The sequence below is a fragment of the Polyodon spathula genome, chromosome 10 (assembly GCF_017654505.1).
Source record: "Polyodon spathula isolate WHYD16114869_AA chromosome 10, ASM1765450v1, whole genome shotgun sequence".
Classification (NCBI taxonomy): domain Eukaryota; kingdom Metazoa; phylum Chordata; class Actinopteri; order Acipenseriformes; family Polyodontidae; genus Polyodon; species Polyodon spathula.
This window is the reverse complement of record NC_054543.1, coordinates 12,190,558-12,209,385: the sequence shown is the minus strand read 5'-3', so window position 1 is coordinate 12,209,385 and position 18,828 is coordinate 12,190,558. Positions and strand designations below refer to the sequence as shown.

The window sequence follows — 18,828 nt, the reverse complement described above, 5'->3', positions numbered from 1 at the left end:
AGATACAGTCAAAGTTGTTATTAGGAAAATAACATAAATACCATATGTAACAGACCAAGAAAGCCACATGCTACTACCATGAACAAGTTAACTACAGTGTCAGAGTTCTGAAAATATTGAAATAAGCCACCCTGCTAAATCCAGGGTACTAACCTTAAGCTATAAAACAAAAACAACATCAACAAAAAAAGATTTCCAAACAACTATGAGATATAACATTGAAATAAGTTAAAAAATACCCCTCTAACTAAACAAACAGAAATTAATCACATGTTTGCAATGATTCAATTGACTTTTGTCAAGACTGGTTCTGTAAGGCCTTTTTGTTTTTTTAAACATACCAGACAACTATAACCCCCCCCCCCCCCCCCCCCCCCCCCTTTACTTACTTCAAATATATATTAGCAATTTATTTTCAAGTTTTCTCAAGGGTCTTTAAAGCAGCTTCAAAATGTCAACTTTTCAAAAAAATCTTCAGTAGTTGAGATTTTGGTGTCGCACAAGTGAAATCTATTTTAGTGACCTACACCTCTAGTCCTCTATAGACCATGGATAGTTATATGAAAACCAGTGGTTCCTAAGATTTAGCCTTCACTAGTTCAATCAGGTCAGTATTGTAAAAGTAGGTCACCAAGACCTAACTTCATGTTACCGCCCGTGGTATAAGTACACCTCCACTACATCCCAGTGTGGCAGGCTACAGGCCCAGTCACTAAGTCAGCTAATTCTGTGCTAGATATTTCCAAAAGGCAAAAACAAAATCTTTGCCATAAACAAACATTAAACCAACACTTACCTATGCTTGGGTTTAATTTTCAATGCAGACTTAAAGCTCAAGTTAATCTATTCTCTAATGAATCCAATCCAAATGCCTCACATTGCTCACGGGATCCTCAATTTCATCATGAGCTTTTTCAAGAAGTCACTTGACACTGTTATTTATAAAATAATTAAAAAACATAAACCATGTTGTTTTTCGTGCACAATTCTAACCTTCCTAAATTAAAGCACGTTTTGGTTAAGTTTTGCTTCCTTGCAATAAAATAATGTACTTATTTAATAAATATAGATTTAACTTGCTTTTAAAAAATAAACTTTCTTAGCATGTATCTCTCAACAGAAACCCTTGCACTTCTGCAGTTTGTCAGCATCTAACGTATTATACAAGCAAACTGCTATGTAATTTAGAATGGGTTCTATACAATTGATCGAAATTGTGGATCGAATGAGACTAAAATGCATCATTAGAAACATTGGTTTTATTTCCTTTCTGCCTGTTTTAATGATCTAACATGTGACTGTATCGAGATCTACAGCTGTTTAAATCCCAGTAAATCCCAGTATCTGACACAATGAGGGCTAGAATTTATAAAACATTATCCATGGGTTGTCAAACACATCAGTTGCTACTTAGCAAACTGTACAGTTTAAAGGTACAGTTAATGCACAGTGTAATCCTTTCCTTTGGTCTTCCCACTTTACTGACTTGGTAAATTAATTACCAAGTAATTCTTTGGTGGCAAAAGCATCAAGTCCATTAACCTTCAGACCCCTATCCAGTACAATGGACACATATCATGCTAAAAGGAACTTGAGGCCTAAACTTATGGTGAAGACCTTTCAATAGTGTTCCCTTTCTTAGGATTTATAAATAGGTAAAATGAAACACCTTTTCTTCTAGCAAACTAATGGACTTATTTGTCAGGTTCTTTGGGTCGTCAATCAATTTATAACCAAACAATTCCATTGCAGGCCCACATACTTTTTGAACAACCTGTGCCAGCTGGAAAGGCATACTGAACCTCCATTTTTCAAACTGCTCAGACGAGTTCTTTTTGGTTGAGTACACTCCCCCACTTTCTTTGGAGCCTTGAGTGTTTTTAAGAATCCATTCCTTTACCTGACGAGTAAAAGGAATCCCACTGAACCTGTACATTTCTGCTGCTTTCTGCATTGGATACCTGGCTATATCCTCATAGCGCACGAGCATGTAGCGTGCCTTCAGCCAGGAAGGCTGTTTCAAGCCGACCTCTGCTGACAGACGGATATTTTCACAGTTGCCTTTCAACTTTTGCACCTCTTCATCTTCAATGGGCACCTCGCCATTGGCCGCCCATTTTTTCCAGTTCTCATACTTAGAAGAGAAAGCCACCATCCTGGAGGCCAAGATGGCTCTGGGGTCACGCACCAAATGGATAATTTTCATCTGTAATCGGGAGTCTTCAAGGAGAGGCCGTAGGGACTCCAACTGCCTGATACGCACTGTTTTAATGGCCCTGTGTTGCTTACTGAGACAAGACTCTGCAGCCAAGGTCAAGTTCAACGGTCCACAGCGGCGGTTCTTACAGTGATATTTCTCAAAGGTCTTCTTCACAAATGGAGTACAGACAGGGTCTTCACAGAGGGATGTGCTAGATCCCCTACGAAACAAAGAAGGAGTTATATGATGCTCTGGAAGTGGGCTTATGAAGTGCTCTAGCACATGGAGATCACAGATGAAAAGCTGCTGGAGTACATCCCGGTAGATAATGGATGCCGCCACTGCATTGGCTCCCCTGGCTTCAAATGTTACCATTCTCTCGACATGCCACAAAGGCTCAAACAGGTAAAACATGTTACTACCTTGTTGGTTGAAAAACTCCCCCACGAAGGAGGAACCTGTCCTTGTTGTTGCCATCAGTAAGATGTGCTTCCTTGGATTAGACCGCTCATTGTCTACCTGATGCAGAAACTGCAGAACGTAGTTTTCTAAACGGTTCTTTAAATGCTTGAATGCTGAGTCCAGCTCACTGAGTGACGAATAGGAGCCATTTTCTGTGAGCAAAACAGATACTGAACCATTCAGGTAAATTGGTGTTTGTGGAGTCTGTCTTGGTGTTAGCTTGTCTGATACCCTGTGAAACAAGATAGAAATAATCAGATACAAACAGAGATATTCTTAGCATTAGTGTCCCGTCCTCTAAATATTTAAAGCAAATTTACAGAAAATAACAATATAAGCATTGAAATTTGGAGATTATTTTACTCTTACACAAGTGACTTACTCCTATATATATGCTGTGGAACAAGGTAAGCATTAGAACACCAATATAACTTTACACCCTGCAACTCTACAGTATTGCTGAGTATAACAAATACAAGCAATATGTTTCTATAATGACTGGTAATGCTGGAACCAAATTATCCATCTGAAGCAAAGTGCAATTTGGAGTGCAACGGTACACACTAAAATTAATTTGAAGCTGAATATATACAGTGGTAACACAAACATAATTACAAAAATAAATTCCCATCATTTAAGATGATGTTTTATGCTATGGTATTGTAACAATCAAACTAAGTAGTTTACTGTTTCAGTATCCAATGCTGTACCATGACATTAAAGCAGTTATCTATTTGCCTGCTTACCTGCTTGCAGCACAGTTTGAAAAAGACTCTAAATCTGTCTTACTGGACATTGTGCAGGTATAAACAGCAAAGACCTATGAATTTTGGACCACATTTGAACATCCTGTCATGTGTTATTGCTTTCAGATTCACTACTATATATAATATACAACATTCTAGGCAGAAGTCTCTGTCAAATATTACATATTTCACCCCTTTTTTAAATAAACATATTTTATCTAGGGTTTCAAACATAAAAGTAAAATATTAATTAATAGCTTTTCATTATGCTTTCTAATCCCTTAATCCACTCAATTCATGCGAAAGTGAAAACCCGATTTAACCCAGCTTCATAATATTATATCTAAAACAGGCAAAATCTCAATACTCATATAACTGTTAAATGTTCATATAATTCCAAGCAAGAACAACAATGAAGTAACAATAATGTTCTAAAGTAACCTATGATGCATCCTTAGCAATACTTACCTTGAAATTATATTACTTTCCTTCTCAATGATGACAAGGGCCACTACAAACACTAGGAATATTGTGTATCTGCTCCTCATTCTTAGATTTGGTTGTAGGGCACTATGTCTCAATAGACTGGTTCTTTATGAATGCTTCCAATCTTCCAAGGTCCCCCCTGTAGCCGCTCAGTGAGTCTTCATGGAGCACAGCCGATATGCACTGCAGGGCTAATTTTTCTCATGGAAACTACTTCATTCTGTAATATGAAATTATGAAATTCCTTAGGAGCATTTCAGGGAAAAGGGGTTATTTGATTGCATAAAATATATACATTTATTCATTCTAGATTTACTGACTGCCAAGCATTTAATAAGGTAGCCTGTCAACACAGCTGGGCACTCCTGCTTTATGAAAGTACACTCTTGTTTTTGATATAAATCAATGCCGGTTTCATTCCATCACAACATAGAATTTTTCAGCATTCTTTCACCTACAAGTTTCATACTTTCATTCACATAAAAGTTCCTTTTAACTAGAAACAAATGTCCCTAACATTCTCTTAAACACACTTGAACAGTAGTTTAATGCGTTGCTACAAACTGTTATGCCATCATTAGAAAAAATGCTTTGTTTAGCTGCCAGAAAGCCTTTTCTTCATACCATTAAAGGGTTAACTTTCTTAAGCAGAAAGGGAAAGTCCCCCATCTTTAGATTAAAGTAAAATATCTTTACAATTAGCTCTCAATTTTAAACCATGTGTAAACAATAGAACACTATGGGCTATTTGCTCCAATTGTCATTAAGCCAAGTCTTTCTGAAAGGAAAAAACACCAATTACAATTCAAACATGAATAACAAACTGATACTGTTTGCTCAATATCTGTTTACTAAATGCTCAATGTTTATTTCTAGTTTGGTAACGTTATTGTGTGTGTTTATTCCTTTCTGAAAAAAGCTTGTTAGTCTAGCATACATGCACTGATTTTTACACCAAGTATTTTCTTTTAACACTCCCACAAACCTCAAGCTAATATTATTGATTAGTGAAGTCTAACTCATTCAAAAGTATGAAAAGTATGAAATTATAATACATTTTAAGCCTATACATTCTGTCTGCCTGTAACTTATCAAAAGTTATGGATTCTTTTTTGGTAGAAATATGCATTTGCTTAGATCTGAGTAATGGTGGGTGACAAAACATGAAAACACAAGGCTTACACATACTGTACAGTGGGTTGTATGGATTAGCAGAAAATAATGCACAAAAACGTTTTGCAATGATCTTTTTGGAGCCTTTTGTCAAAGCATAGGGCTCTTCCTGCCAAAAAAATTGAACGTGTATTACAAGCAAGACAGAAAGAATCAATAACTGACTGCATCTGTTTTTCCTCAGTTTCGTAAACTGTAGTTGACTGTAAACAATCCATTCGCACATTTAGAAAAACTACACTACTTGATAAACTGTGCATTAAGTATTTTTTATAAATTTCCATAAACAGAAGCTGCAGATCAGAAAACCAAGAAAAGCAAATCTTTGTTAAACCACTGTGTTCAAAAGCCAGTTGTCTTTCACCACTGGGCATTGTAATGAGTATCACGCAAGATATGCCAAATAGCTAATCCAATACAAAGTAAATCTCTGCCTAGTGCCTGCCCAAGTTTGGAGATAAAATTACTATCAGTCAGTAAGCTTTAAAAAAAAAAAAAGTTTAAACCGTGTCTTTTAGATTTCAATTACTTAATACCTGATGATATACAGTTGCAATTTTTTCTGCAACTGCCTATTACAGTGAGGTAAAAGTGTAATTTAAAACAGTTGAATATAAAATCCCCAAGTTAAATATTTCTCTGTACTGTACACTACAGAACTATGCCAGGGCCTCTACCAACTGACTTAACAATTCCACCTAGTTTGTGACATAGAGGAATGTAGGAAATGAGTCATAAGTATATTAAAATGTTATATAATCCCTGTAGACATATTACCTGTATTAATATAAGCAAATCATAATAACATACAATCTATACTTTTACAGCCAGTTCAAAATCCAGGCACGGGCTGATACAGATGAAAATATTAATAACTTAATAGTGGAGCAACATAACCCAGAATCACTCTGAATTATTGTAAACACCATAAAATAGAAATGGAAATATCAAAGCAAGAATGAAGCTACTTGCTCTTTAACTATGGCTATCTGGCTAAGAAGTAAGAGTGACTTTCTGTACTTGGTCACTGTGACAAAAATAGATTGATTCTTGGTGGTAAATCTCCCTCCCGACTTGTGAGGGCGCTAAGTAACAGGAACAGAGTACCCTGGACTGACTGGTCTGACAATTCATTCCCAGGGTTAAAAGGAAGTAGGTCATCTAGAAAGGGGGCGAAGCTTCAGTGCACTAACTCATCGACCCGGAAGGAAAATGATGTGGCAGCCATGGATTGGAGGAGTGGCTGCAATCGTTTACCAAGGGGTGATGCGTGACGGTACAAAATAGGGTACAAAGCGACGTAATCTATTCCTTGCTATGGTTACGCTGAAACCGGAAGGACCTGTATTGTTGTTATACAAAAACGTGAGTGTTTTCTTTGTTTTGTTTGTCTGTCTGTCTAAAAACTCTGTGACTGTTCATTGTTCACCAGACTAGACGGCTAACACGATCCAAAGCTGTCGCCCACGGCCAGCACTAAAACCGGACAACACTGCACTACGTATTCACCATTGCTGCATGTAATAAATTGTACCTCACCACAAGCACTACAGCACTCACTTTGGACTTCTGATCGTGTGTGTGTCTAATTGTGTTTGGCACTGTGCTTATTATTTACGGGACTGCAACCCTTTATTATTACTGTGTAATACACATTGCTGGGTATTGCAAGCTCCTTATCATTTGCTGGTTGGTCATCAGACCATTGTATTACAAATAAACAAACCACTTCACCCGGACTTTGTTGTCTGTCTGTTTCATTGGATTACTGCACCTGCACTTCACCTGCTCACTAATTACTACTTGCCACAGTCACCTATGATTAACGAAGAATCTCTGTGAATGCACCCACTGTTTAATGGGAGAAGGTAAGCTTGCCTCCCTTTGTAAAAAACAAAAAACAAAAACAGGGTCCTCCAAGACCAGAACACCATCTGCCACTGCTAGTGCTTTAAGCGTGTCTCTTAGCAGCCAGAATTGCTGTTCATTTAGGAATGTTGAATCAGGGTTAAGTTAAAATATTTGTTTTCTTAAATTTTAGCCAACAATTGTATTTTATTGAACATTATTATATTATAACGCTATAAAAATAAATAAATAAATAAAAACACACACACACTCGTACATATATATATATATATATATATATATATATATATATATATATATATAGATATAGATATAGATATAGATATAGATATAGATATATATTTTTTTTTTTTTCCTTTGAAAAGTTGAGGAGGCTCTGCCTCCCTTGTCTCCTCCAAGGAGCCTCCACTACTGGACACAATACTGGGGTGAGAATTGACCTGGGCTAATGTACATCCTCTCAGGACAGAATACTAAGGTAAGAATTAGGCTGGGGTGAGGATAAGCCTGTAACACTGGCGCTGCTTCAGATTTAGGAAGCGAGTGAATCGGGGTCCATTTCAGTCTGCAATATGATACAGGACACAGGTATGTCACTCCTATGGAGGACATTTTATGACAAAATTAAAAATTAATAAATATATATCGAAATGTTGAAATAAAAAAATAAATAAATGCATGTCGAAATAAATACATAAATGTCTACATATGTATTTATTTATTTATTTATTCATTCATTCATTTATTTCTACATGTATTTATTCATTTGTTTATTTATTTCGACATTTATTTATTTATTTCGACTTTTCCCAATTGCTTTTTACATTTCATTTTGGCTGATTTACATTTCTGGTTCGACATTTATTAAGTTATTTATTTATTTTTGACAGTTATGTATTTATTAATGTGTTTATTCTTTTATTTAGTTCAACATGTACTGACAGATTTGGATATTTATTTATATCTTTATATATATTATCATTTTGGAGTAAAATATCCTCCATACACTCCAACTTTCAAAAGAAATGACTTATAGTGATCAACGTTTTAATTTTCTTTCATGATGCTATCCTAGCTTTTGATAAGTAGAATGTAATAAAAAAAGGTGCTTATTCATTTTGGAACTAGGCAGCAAGCATGTTCTTTACTCACATTACTATAAAGTTGGTTTTGGATGAGGAAAACCATGTATGCAGCATCCCAGACTCAACACATTTCATTTTTAACTCAAACTTCAAGCATCAGCTTTTCACTTCATATGATGCTTTTTCTTTCTTTAACAAATAACACCAGCACCTCTCATCAGCTAACTGTAAAGCCTGAAATGAAAACGCTTCTGGACACCTAAACGGTTTCAGTTTGGGAAAATAATAACCATTGCACCCCCTCCCCCCCAGCACAAAAACTGTTTCTGTTCTTTGTAAACGTAAATGAAGGAATCCTGTGATACACATTAATAAATTAGGCAGCCTAACAAGGGGGTACAATTATGTCAGTGATGTGGTTGCTAGTCAGGAAGAGTGAATGTTAAAAATGAGAATTTCTTGCAATAGTTCCATTTATGGCAAGCTGCAGGTAAAGCTTTGCACTAGTGATTTTTCTGCATACAGCTTCTGTATAATGAATAAAAACTGTTGAGCATTTTACTTGAAAAAAAAAAGTTTGCCTCAAGTCACGCTTTCGATAACTGGAGGTTTTCTTTTAAAGCAAACATACAAATCAGCCCAATCACTACTTCTACTTCCCTCATAGCAATATGCATATAAGAAAAGATTTGAGTTTATTTAATTATTAATGTTAGTCAAGGAGGCTCATTGACACAACAGTCACGCTTTCTGTCAGTGTTTTCCAATAGCAGCAATGAAAATCCAACAAGTACGTGCAGCTTTGCATGTAAAAAACCTAATTGCTTGGGGTTCATATGAATCTACCCAATCCAATGCAAAAAAAAAAAAAAAGAAGATTTATGTAAACATTACTTCATATAAATCTGTCATCTGAAATGGTTAATGAGATATTACCATAGAAGCTGTGCTGACGGGTTTAAAAATTAACATAAGCTCCGCTCGCAGTTTGATCTGCTCAATACTTGATAACTGTCTTCTTTTCCCAAAGCCCCATGGTTGTCTCTGTTTGGGTGGCAGAACTCTATCCGGGACTAGTTCACCTGATGCTAATCAGGCCAGGTATTTAAGGTCACTGCAAAGGTGTCTCTTTGTCTGTGCTCAGGCTAAGGCCTGTATATGTGTAGAGACATGTACACTGTCGTTAGAAGGTATAAAAATCTGTGTTTTTTTATCTGCTTACAGTTAGGAACCTTAAGTGCAAAGTGTTAGTTAGGGCTCATGAAAGAGCTAAATTTTGTTTTGTGTTTTGTTTTATTTTGTATTCTCTGATTATAATAAATACATGCATTAGCGCTTATACCTGCCATCTCTGCTTCTGAGTCTCTGTACTGCTGCCTAAAAGCTTCTGCACCTATGCTATCCTCCACAGTACTCTACAACTTTACCGTCATCCTGCTGAATGAGAACGTCATCAATAATTTGGTAATCAAATTAGCGAGATGAGTATTGCTTCACTCTACTTATTTCCCATTCTGAATTTCTCTGAAAAACAGAAACATTTCTAGACTTAACCAGAAACAAAAGAAAGAAAGTTCTGATTTTGTAGCTCATTCTAATCTTTTAAATAGGCCCTTACTGCAGGGCATTGCAATTTAAAGGATAACGCCTTTAGTCGAAAATAAAACAGGGGCAAGACATGGGAAGGAAGCTGCAGTAGGCTAATTATACATTACCCATGTGTAATATTAGTCACATTGTACAACCATTATAATCTGCTCATGCAGGCCTTGCACTGGCTGAAACACTCTTTTTTGTCTGCTGGCATGCTCACCCACACCAGCAAGTCACAACATATTACTTCTGTGCTCAGTCCCTACTCTGGCTATAGTTTTGTGTTGATTTTAAGATACTCATTCTCACCTACCAAGTACTAGATGATAAGGTAACTCCTTTCCTGGGTGGGCATTCAGATCACAGGATATTATCTGTTTATTACTAAGAGCTTCACTTCAAAGCCATATTCAAAATGCTTATGTTTATTCATGCCTAAATGTACCGTGCTTCCTCATTAAAATAGGTAGATCGAAGGTTCTGAAGTAGTTGAGAATGCAAGGGTAACTAAAATGGCTTTATGGGGAAATTAAGGGTTGCATTATAGAATGATAAATGCACTTTTAGTTTGTATTTTTTATCAGTTGGTACTTTCTGCACAAATGGTGCTTTATTACATGTATTTATTTCACATATTATATTACTATCATGTATTATGCACGTTGCACTGTAATTATTGTACTATTTCATGTATTTTGTACTTTGCACTGTATTTAATGTACAATTTCATGTATTTTGTACTTTCCACTGTATTTAATGTACAATTTCATGTATTTTGTACTTTCCACTGTATTTAATGTACAATGCTTTTTTTTTTTTTTTACTGTATATCATGTATTATGCATTTCTCTGTATTTGAAGTATTATTGGCTTTCTTGTATTTACAGCATCTTGTAAAACACTTTGTTATGGTGTTCCACTATGAAAGGGGTTGTATACAATAAAGATTGATTGATATTAAGTGTAATTTCTGTTATTTCCAAATGTATTCTCAACGTTAAAAGTTAAATACCATATATTGTGGCTGTTGACAAGAGCATCAAAGGGGCTTTGTCAACTCAAAAACTTAGCTGTAAGCGTGACTTAATTATCCCACCCAGACTAATTCTCAAACATCTTCCTTTTTGTATCTCCCCCTGTAAATGGGCACTTGGTGTGGAATGCATAGAACCTGTCTAGCTCTGATGAACAAGACAAAGATATGTTTAATCATTAAACTACATCTGACCATCTTACCCCATTATATTATGTCTGTTGAAAACCTTAGATAAATTTAAATGGTAGAATGGGCTATATATGATATAACAACTATTAGATAATCTTAAATGTTCATTAAACTAAATCTGACTTATCTATACATATTATATATCTTTTTTCTGAGGAGATAAAGTTTCACCTATAAGAAAAAAAACAAATGTTTTCCTATTTTAATATTTTTCACCTGAAAAACACACACATAATTTGAGGCAGTTAATGGCAGTAACCATGAATCTACTTAACTTGCACCACTGTAGCTAAAGGAGGGTTATTAAATATACTCTTGAAAGAGTGGAATTTATAACAACATTTTGTTTCAGGTGAAATATATTATTTAAAATAGGAAAACATTGTTTTTTATATTCCACTTATCTCCTCAAAAAACAATATAAGGTGAAATAGAGGAGTTTTTTGTTTTAGTTATATCTATATATATATATATATATAATATATATATATATATATATATTTATGTGTGTGTGTGTGTGTGTGTGTGTGTGTGTGTGTGTGTGTGTGTGTGTGTGTGTGTGTATATATATATATATATATATATATATATATATATATATATACACACACACACACACTACCGGTCAAAAGTTTTAGAACACCTCCATTTTTCCAGTTTTTATTGAAATTTATGCAGTTCAAGTCCAGTGAATAACCTGAAATGGTACAAAGGTAAGTGGTAAACTGCCAGAGGTTAAAAAAAAGTTTAGGTTACCAAAAACTGAAAAATAATGTACATTTCAGAGTTATACAAAAATACCTTTTTCAGGGAACAAGTAAGGGGTTAACAACTTAGTAAATTAAGCCTTGAAAGTTGATCCTAACAATTCCTACAGGTGTCCCAAATTTTGTTGATTACTTACAGACCCTCTGTCTGTATAAAAGCAGTGTTGGAACAGACTGTGTTACTACACCCTCTTAAGCATTATTTGGACAATATTGTATTACAGGAAGTAGTATATTGCTATCATAATGGCAAGAAAAAGGCAATTAACAAAGGAAGACAGACATACCATTATAATCTTTAAAGGTGTAGGTCTTTCCTTTAGAGAAATTGCAAAGAAAGACAATGTGTCAGTGAGTACAGTTTCCTACACCATCAAAAAGCACTTGGAAACTGGAGGAAACTCTGACAGGAAGAGGTCTGTCAGACCCAAAGCCACAACAGAGTCAGAAGACAAGTTTCTGAGAGTCAACAGCTTGCGTGATAGGCAGCTCACAGGACAACAGCTTCAAGCACAGCTTAATACTGGTCGATGTAAGCAAGTCTCAGTTTCAACTGTGAAGAGAAGACTTCGAGCTGCAGGTTTGACAGGTCGAGTGGCAGTAAGAAAGCCATTGCTAAGATGGCAAAATAAGAAAAAGAGGCTTGCCTGGGCCATGAAGCACTGCCAGTGGACTACTGAAGACTGGAAGAAGGTCTTATGGACCAATGAATCAAAATTTGAAATCTTCGGTTCATCACGCAGGTTTTTGTACGCCGTTGAGTAGGCGAAAGGATGGTTCCTCGGTATGTGACACCAACTGTCAAACATGGAGAAGGAAGCGTGATGGTCTGGGGCTCTTTTGCTGGATCCAGAGTCGGCAACTTGCACAGAGTGAGTGGCACCCTGAACCAAAACGGCTACCACAGCATTTTGCAGCGCCATGCAATACCCTCTGGTATACGCCTAGTTGGTCAGGCGTTCATCCTACAGCACGATAATGACCCAAAACACACCTCCAAGCTATGTCAGAACTACCTTAGAAGAAAAGAACAAGACGGTAGGGTTCAAATCATGGAATGGCCAGCACAGTCTCCAGACTTAAACCCCATCAAGCTGGTTTGGGATTAACTGGACAGAAGGGTGTAAGCAAAGCAACCTACAAGTGCAACACATTTGTGGGAACTTCTGCAACAGTGTTGGGAAGAACTTTCTGAACAATATTTGATTTCCATTGTAGAAAGAATACCGCGAGTGTGTTCGGCTGTTATATCTGCAAAAGGTGGCTACTGATGAGTCAGAAATTTAGATTAAATTTTGTTAAAGAAAACAATTCCATGATTTCTTTTTTATCTCCAATTGTTTATTTGTTCTATGCTTTAATTTCAGAGTACATTGAGACATTAAACTGTGTAAATTCCATAAAAACTGGAAAATGGAGGTGTTCTAAAACTTTTGACTGGTAGTGTGTGTGTGTGTGTGTGTGTGTGTGTGTGTGTGTGTGTGTGTATATATATATATATATTATATATATATATATATATATATATATATATATATATATATATATATATATATATATATATATATATATATATATATATATATATAATATATATATTAAATACTATATCAGACACGCAGGTCTTTGCGTCTATGTTTTGGCTCATTTTTTTTTGGTTTTGTTTGTTGTTTTGCGGTTTTCATTCGATTAGTGCCTTTTTTTTTTATAAGAAATGAAATGTAATTCAGATATATGAAAGTTCATTACGTCTATATATTACTTTCAAACAAGTAATAAACCAAATACAAGTTATTACGGTGGTCATGGCAAATAAATTATTTTTTAATGTAAAACAAAAGCAATAGTATATGTGTTTTAAAATATAAAAATGGAATATATATATATATATATATATATATATATATATATATATATATATATATATATATATATTATATATATGCATGGATTTTGGTCGATTAACTTTGACAGCAGTTTAACAACATGTCGAAATAAATAAGGTTAATTAAATAAATATTTACTGTACTTACCAGTTTGTGCTAGGCAGTGGATACAAAGCAGCAGAGCAGAGCTCTACCAAACAGAGCAGCAAGCTAAGTGCCCCGTTAAAAAGCATCACTATTGTCTCCATTTCCAAATCCCACACAGGCTAGTGTTGTAACAAACTTCTTTTTTTTTTTTTTTTTTTTTTTTTTTTTTTTTTTTTTTGCCTCTGCAAAGCCCAAAACGCTGTCATCAATCCGAAAAAAAAATACTGAAAACGACCCCCTAGATGTGAAGCATACTTACATCGTGGAATTTCCGAGCGGTTTAAAAATCAAACCGACAAAGAGTGAATTAAGTTTAGAACGCAAGACCACAGATGCTGCAAGTGAAAAAAAAACAAAAAAACTCCAGTTTAGTAAGTCGACCACTGATGCACAGCTTAACCAAAAAGAAATACAATTAAAATGTAACATAAATATATACTTTTGGTTCTTAAAAAAAAAGAAAAGTCTTTATTTGTATAGTCCAGATCATTTACTTGGCCGTCTGCGAAAAAGCCTGTTGAACAAATGTGAAGCTCACTGTAACAGATTCCTTTGCAGGCTCCAGGTCACATGACCGCCACCTCTCCTGTTATTTGAACCTCCTTATTAACAAGTACCTTTCTGTTACATGAAAAAAAAAGTGTAGCAGTGGAGCTATAGATAGGGGGTGTTACTGGTTTTCAGTTTGTTACCTTAAAACATTATTTGTTACATCCTTGTCTATGTATTCTATGGTAAATTACTGTAACATTAATGGTGCTGTTTGAGATGGATTTTTTTATTTATTTATTTATTTATTTTTTAAATAATGTATCCGCTATTCAGGAACGGTGAAGAGTTATGAAGAGATCATGAGACTGTAGCTTCGGTCCGCTGTAAGCTCCCAATTCAGTATCCCCTCAGAAAGCTGTATCCTTGGCGCATTGCTCAAGAGTAAAAGGCGATCGTCCCACAGCCACGGCTGATTCTTCTTTTGCTCGTGTAAAATGCGAGTGGTGTGCATGGGTAGCAGTGGTCAGTTGTGAAGGAACGAAACAGGATCAACTATCGATCATTGGGGTGTAGTTCTGCAATATGATGAACTTGTGAAAGGTGAAAGAAAGGACAGAATGTTCCATCACACCCTTAGTGTGAGTCAGAGTCAGATGAGAAGTACTATGTTTGCTTAACTGGTTTCTGAAATGAATATAACAAATGCAACCGGGCGAGGGGGGGGGGGGGGGGGGATAGGTTTAGGGGCGCCAAACCCTGATAGGAGCAAGGGATGTGATGTAGGAACTATATAACCCATGTACATGCTTTACCCCGGCATTATACAGTAGTTACTGATCAAGTGACTGTTATTCTCCGGAGTGCTCTGTATTTTGAAGACCACTGCAATAAACCTTTGATGCAACAATCGGTGGCGATTGATTGTCTCTGACATCTCTGCACTTTATTTTGCGACCCTACAGCTGCTTTTTTCGTTTTTCTCATTTTAACCCTCAGGTTGTGGTACTGGAGATGCTTGTTTTTTGTTCTGCAAAACTCTAATTTCTAGTTGTAAATACATCAAACAATTTGTATGTGTAAGGCCATGGATACACCTATTTTGTTAGTTTGACACTTCCAGGAGCACCCCTACATGAAATATTTAGGGGGTACCAAATAATATAGCCACAAACTAGGATATTGTGGGCTCTCTAATTTGGTATATCCCCCGTGTCCAATGTCAATCAAACCATTTGTGTGTGACAACTGGGCATAGATAGACATACTTTGTGAGTTTTACATTTCTAGCAGCACCACTGAATGGAATAAGACTATGACATTATCAGCTGTCTAATTTAGTATCCCCTGTGTTTCCTACTGTATATACACCCAATATCAATATTATGTTTGTGTTGTGTGTGTACTGTATATAAGATAAATATACAAACAAATGTCTGTAAACAATATCGGTATATGTAATACATTCTATATTTTAATATCATTTACACGACTCGTGTTTATTCTAGACATAACAGCACGAGGCAGAGCAACATTAAATTCATTCTCACATTACTCATTAGAAAACGTTCGTTATCATTTACTTTAAAATTTGAAATCATATATATATATATATATATATATATATATATATATATATATATATATATATATATATATATATATACATAACAGACTACTTTCAGATCAGCAGTCGTTATAACACATGTCGGTTGCATAGTTTAGTTAACACACTAAACATTAGTTCGTTAGACTAGTGATAAGTATATCGTTTTAGCTGCAATCATGTAGGCTTGCTTTACCAGAAAATAAAAAATAAATAAATTTAAATCGTTTTTAACCATGACAAAACTCAACATGTTGCTCAAGGAAGATCAAGAAGACTAAGCTCGTGGGACGATCTCCTTTTACGCATGCGCAATGCGCCAGGGCTACAAATACATGAGGGGATACTGAATTGTGCGCTACACCGTTATTTCCTGCACTAAAGCAGGGGGCGGTTAGGGAGGAGTCGGCTTACTAAGCGGCGTTCTCGCTTGTTTGATACGTCGCAAGATCATTTTTATCACGTCTGCTTAGTGATATTAAAAATGTTTGTGAACGAAGTGAAACAAAAGACCGCGCAGGGTTTATATCACGTAGTGTCTAATACAGTTCGAGCGGTAAATCATAAGTGTGGAATTCTTTTCATAGCGAATGAAAATAATGAACATGTGACTGGATTCGTTGCTTGTCATTTTTTTGTAAACGACAGCCACAAAACTGGTACATCACCGCTGCGAAGCACACGTGTAGCTCCCTTTCAGCTGGTGGCACGAAATGAATAGACAGGTATTTTATAGTAAAGTAACTAGAGATATGTTACAATGTTCAAATATATCCAGACCACTGAAGAAAGCTACCACGCTGTACTGGCAATTGTAGAAACTCAAACTTCAGAGGATGGTAGATTTATCTGTGTGAATGTGACAGCGTGAGAGAGCCAGTCGGCGCTGGCAGTAGGTAAAGGACAAACACTTGCGGGTTCGGGTCGGGTCGCGGGTAAGAAGACGGTGTTACAGCCGGTTGAGGGGTCGGGTAGTGTCCTGTAGCAGCAGGTCTGGGTCGGAAGCGGGTCATAAAAATCGGACCCGCGCAGGACACTAACTGGGGTTACGATGGTGTCTAGGAAAGACCATATGTTTTAAAGTCTAGATCACTGGCCTCTGGCCTATAAAGAACGTTCTTGCTTTTTTGGCTAAATTTATGAGGGTGTCCTTTAATCTAGAATGCTGCATATGCTTTGACAACACTTCAGAGAGTCCCATCTGTTGGTCAAAAAAGATAATACAGACACACGTTAACGTGGCTGACTGGCATAGGGTTAGAGTTTAGGTGGCTAATTCTTTTTGGAAGGTTAACATGGTAGTTTTGGTAAGAAAACCGCAAGCCTCCCGGCCAATTGAATATGAAATGATAATGGTGGTTATCTAAAATACTATTTCTTGATAACCAAGCATCACTTGGAGTTATCTGCACATCTTCACAGTGTATGTGGGTACTGAAAACCTGCACACATTTCACAAGTAACCCAGATCTGTGCTCAGACAGGAGTGTCTAGAAACAAAATGTAAAGAAGCCTGTGGACTGGAACTAACAACTCGGATTTGTTTTTAAAAACATCTCCTTTACTGGGGATATCTTGTAGATATCAAATCAAAGACGTATAACTCATAAAATACATAGGTATGACATAAGTGTTTCAACATCACCTACAACACAGACAAAGCCCATCATAGCATGCACTTGCACTGTTAACTCAAGCTGCCCCTTATTCGACTGCCTGTTTAAAGGAATGTTTTTGAGCTGGGGTCTAAGTTGCACTGCATGAAAATCCAGATTCACCAAAATGAGTTTTTATTCAAGAAAAGACACAAGAAAACACTTTTGGACACCCAGTGGGTATATTTATTTTCCCTATTGTGGTTTCTTACTAGATTGAATCTAACTTCACCTCTAACATTGAAGTGCCAAGGTATTGTCTTTCATTCATAGTGTACAATAGGGAAAGTGCACCTGAAAGATCCCTTTTTACTACGAGAAATCAAAGACAAGTGCTTTAGCAGTGGCCAGTCCACATTACACAAAAGACATGCCATTTAGTACCCTAAGCCAAATGACGCATGTTTGTTTAAGGATATTAGAAAAGCTTTTTTTTTAAGCAAATCAATTTTTTTTTTTTTTGTGTTATACAAACAAAAGTGCAAAATGCACAACTAAAATACACAAACTGTAAGTAGGTTCTTTACACTAAAAGATATTTTACTGCTTTCACAATATGTAGTACCTGTAGCAGTCACATGTTTGCTTTTAACAGACCCAGGTGAGAACTATGAAAAATACCTACTGTATGTGCTGTTGCCTCCTAGTGGACAGATCGAGTATTTCATATTCTAGAAGCCCATGTTGACTCTGAAGCCAAGTTAGTTTAGTCAGTAACATAAACTAGGGTAGATACAATGTATTAGAACTAGTTTTTTTTATTTTTTTATTTTTTTTTAATTCAATTTTTGTTATGATTCTGTACATTGTAGTAAGATCACTCTTACCAAAGCATTTTACATGCACAAAAACAGCCCAGTTAAAATAAAGACACCGGCTATATAAAGATGTGATATCTACCAAAAGAACCAAGTTGGAATTGGATTTGGAGCTAACTTGCCCTGCCCTAACTTGCCCTGCCCACCTTAACGTCTGCATTATTGTCTGTTAACTTATATGGAGATTATTAAAATAGTTATTAGGTAGTAAATAGGCATAATAATTCAAACAAAATTTGGAAGTTAGGGCTCAAGCTTAAAACATAAGAACATAAGAAGAGGCTTTGTCCCATCCAGCAGACTATTTGTCCCGACTAATAGGGTCTGATTTAATAAGGCAGAATCTTATTGATTTTTAAATGTAGTGTTTTCATTTTTTATATCCTGGTAGTCTATTCCATGCATGTATGTGGGTGAACATATTTCCCCTGTTTTGGCCTCTTTGCACTGGCTCCCTGGAAGGAAGGGCCTTTTCTTATAATAAAAAAATCTGAAATACTTTGCCGTCTTCTATCAGGGAAATTGGGACTCCCGGGTATACCAGGGAAACAAGCCCTACACCAAATCTAATATAAATATTGAAAATACAAAATCTTTACATAAGGGTTGACAGTTCTTGGT

At 36.0% G+C, this 18,828-nt stretch overlaps 1 protein-coding gene across 1 annotated transcript; it reads right to left on the bottom strand.

Annotated features, from left to right (window-relative positions):
• Positions 1 to 369: 369 nt before the first annotated feature.
• Positions 370 to 14,765, bottom strand: LOC121322520 (carbohydrate sulfotransferase 3-like). Its single transcript, XM_041262628.1, has 3 exons — positions 13,640 to 14,765; positions 3,877 to 4,114; positions 370 to 2,894 (listed from the first exon to the last, which is right to left on the bottom strand). Exons 2-3 carry the CDS (start codon positions 3,954 to 3,956, stop codon positions 1,646 to 1,648), a joined length of 1,329 nt encoding a protein of 442 aa, XP_041118562.1. The 5' UTR covers positions 3,957 to 4,114; positions 13,640 to 14,765; the 3' UTR covers positions 370 to 1,645.
• Between the last annotated feature and the right edge of the window lie 4,063 nt (positions 14,766 to 18,828).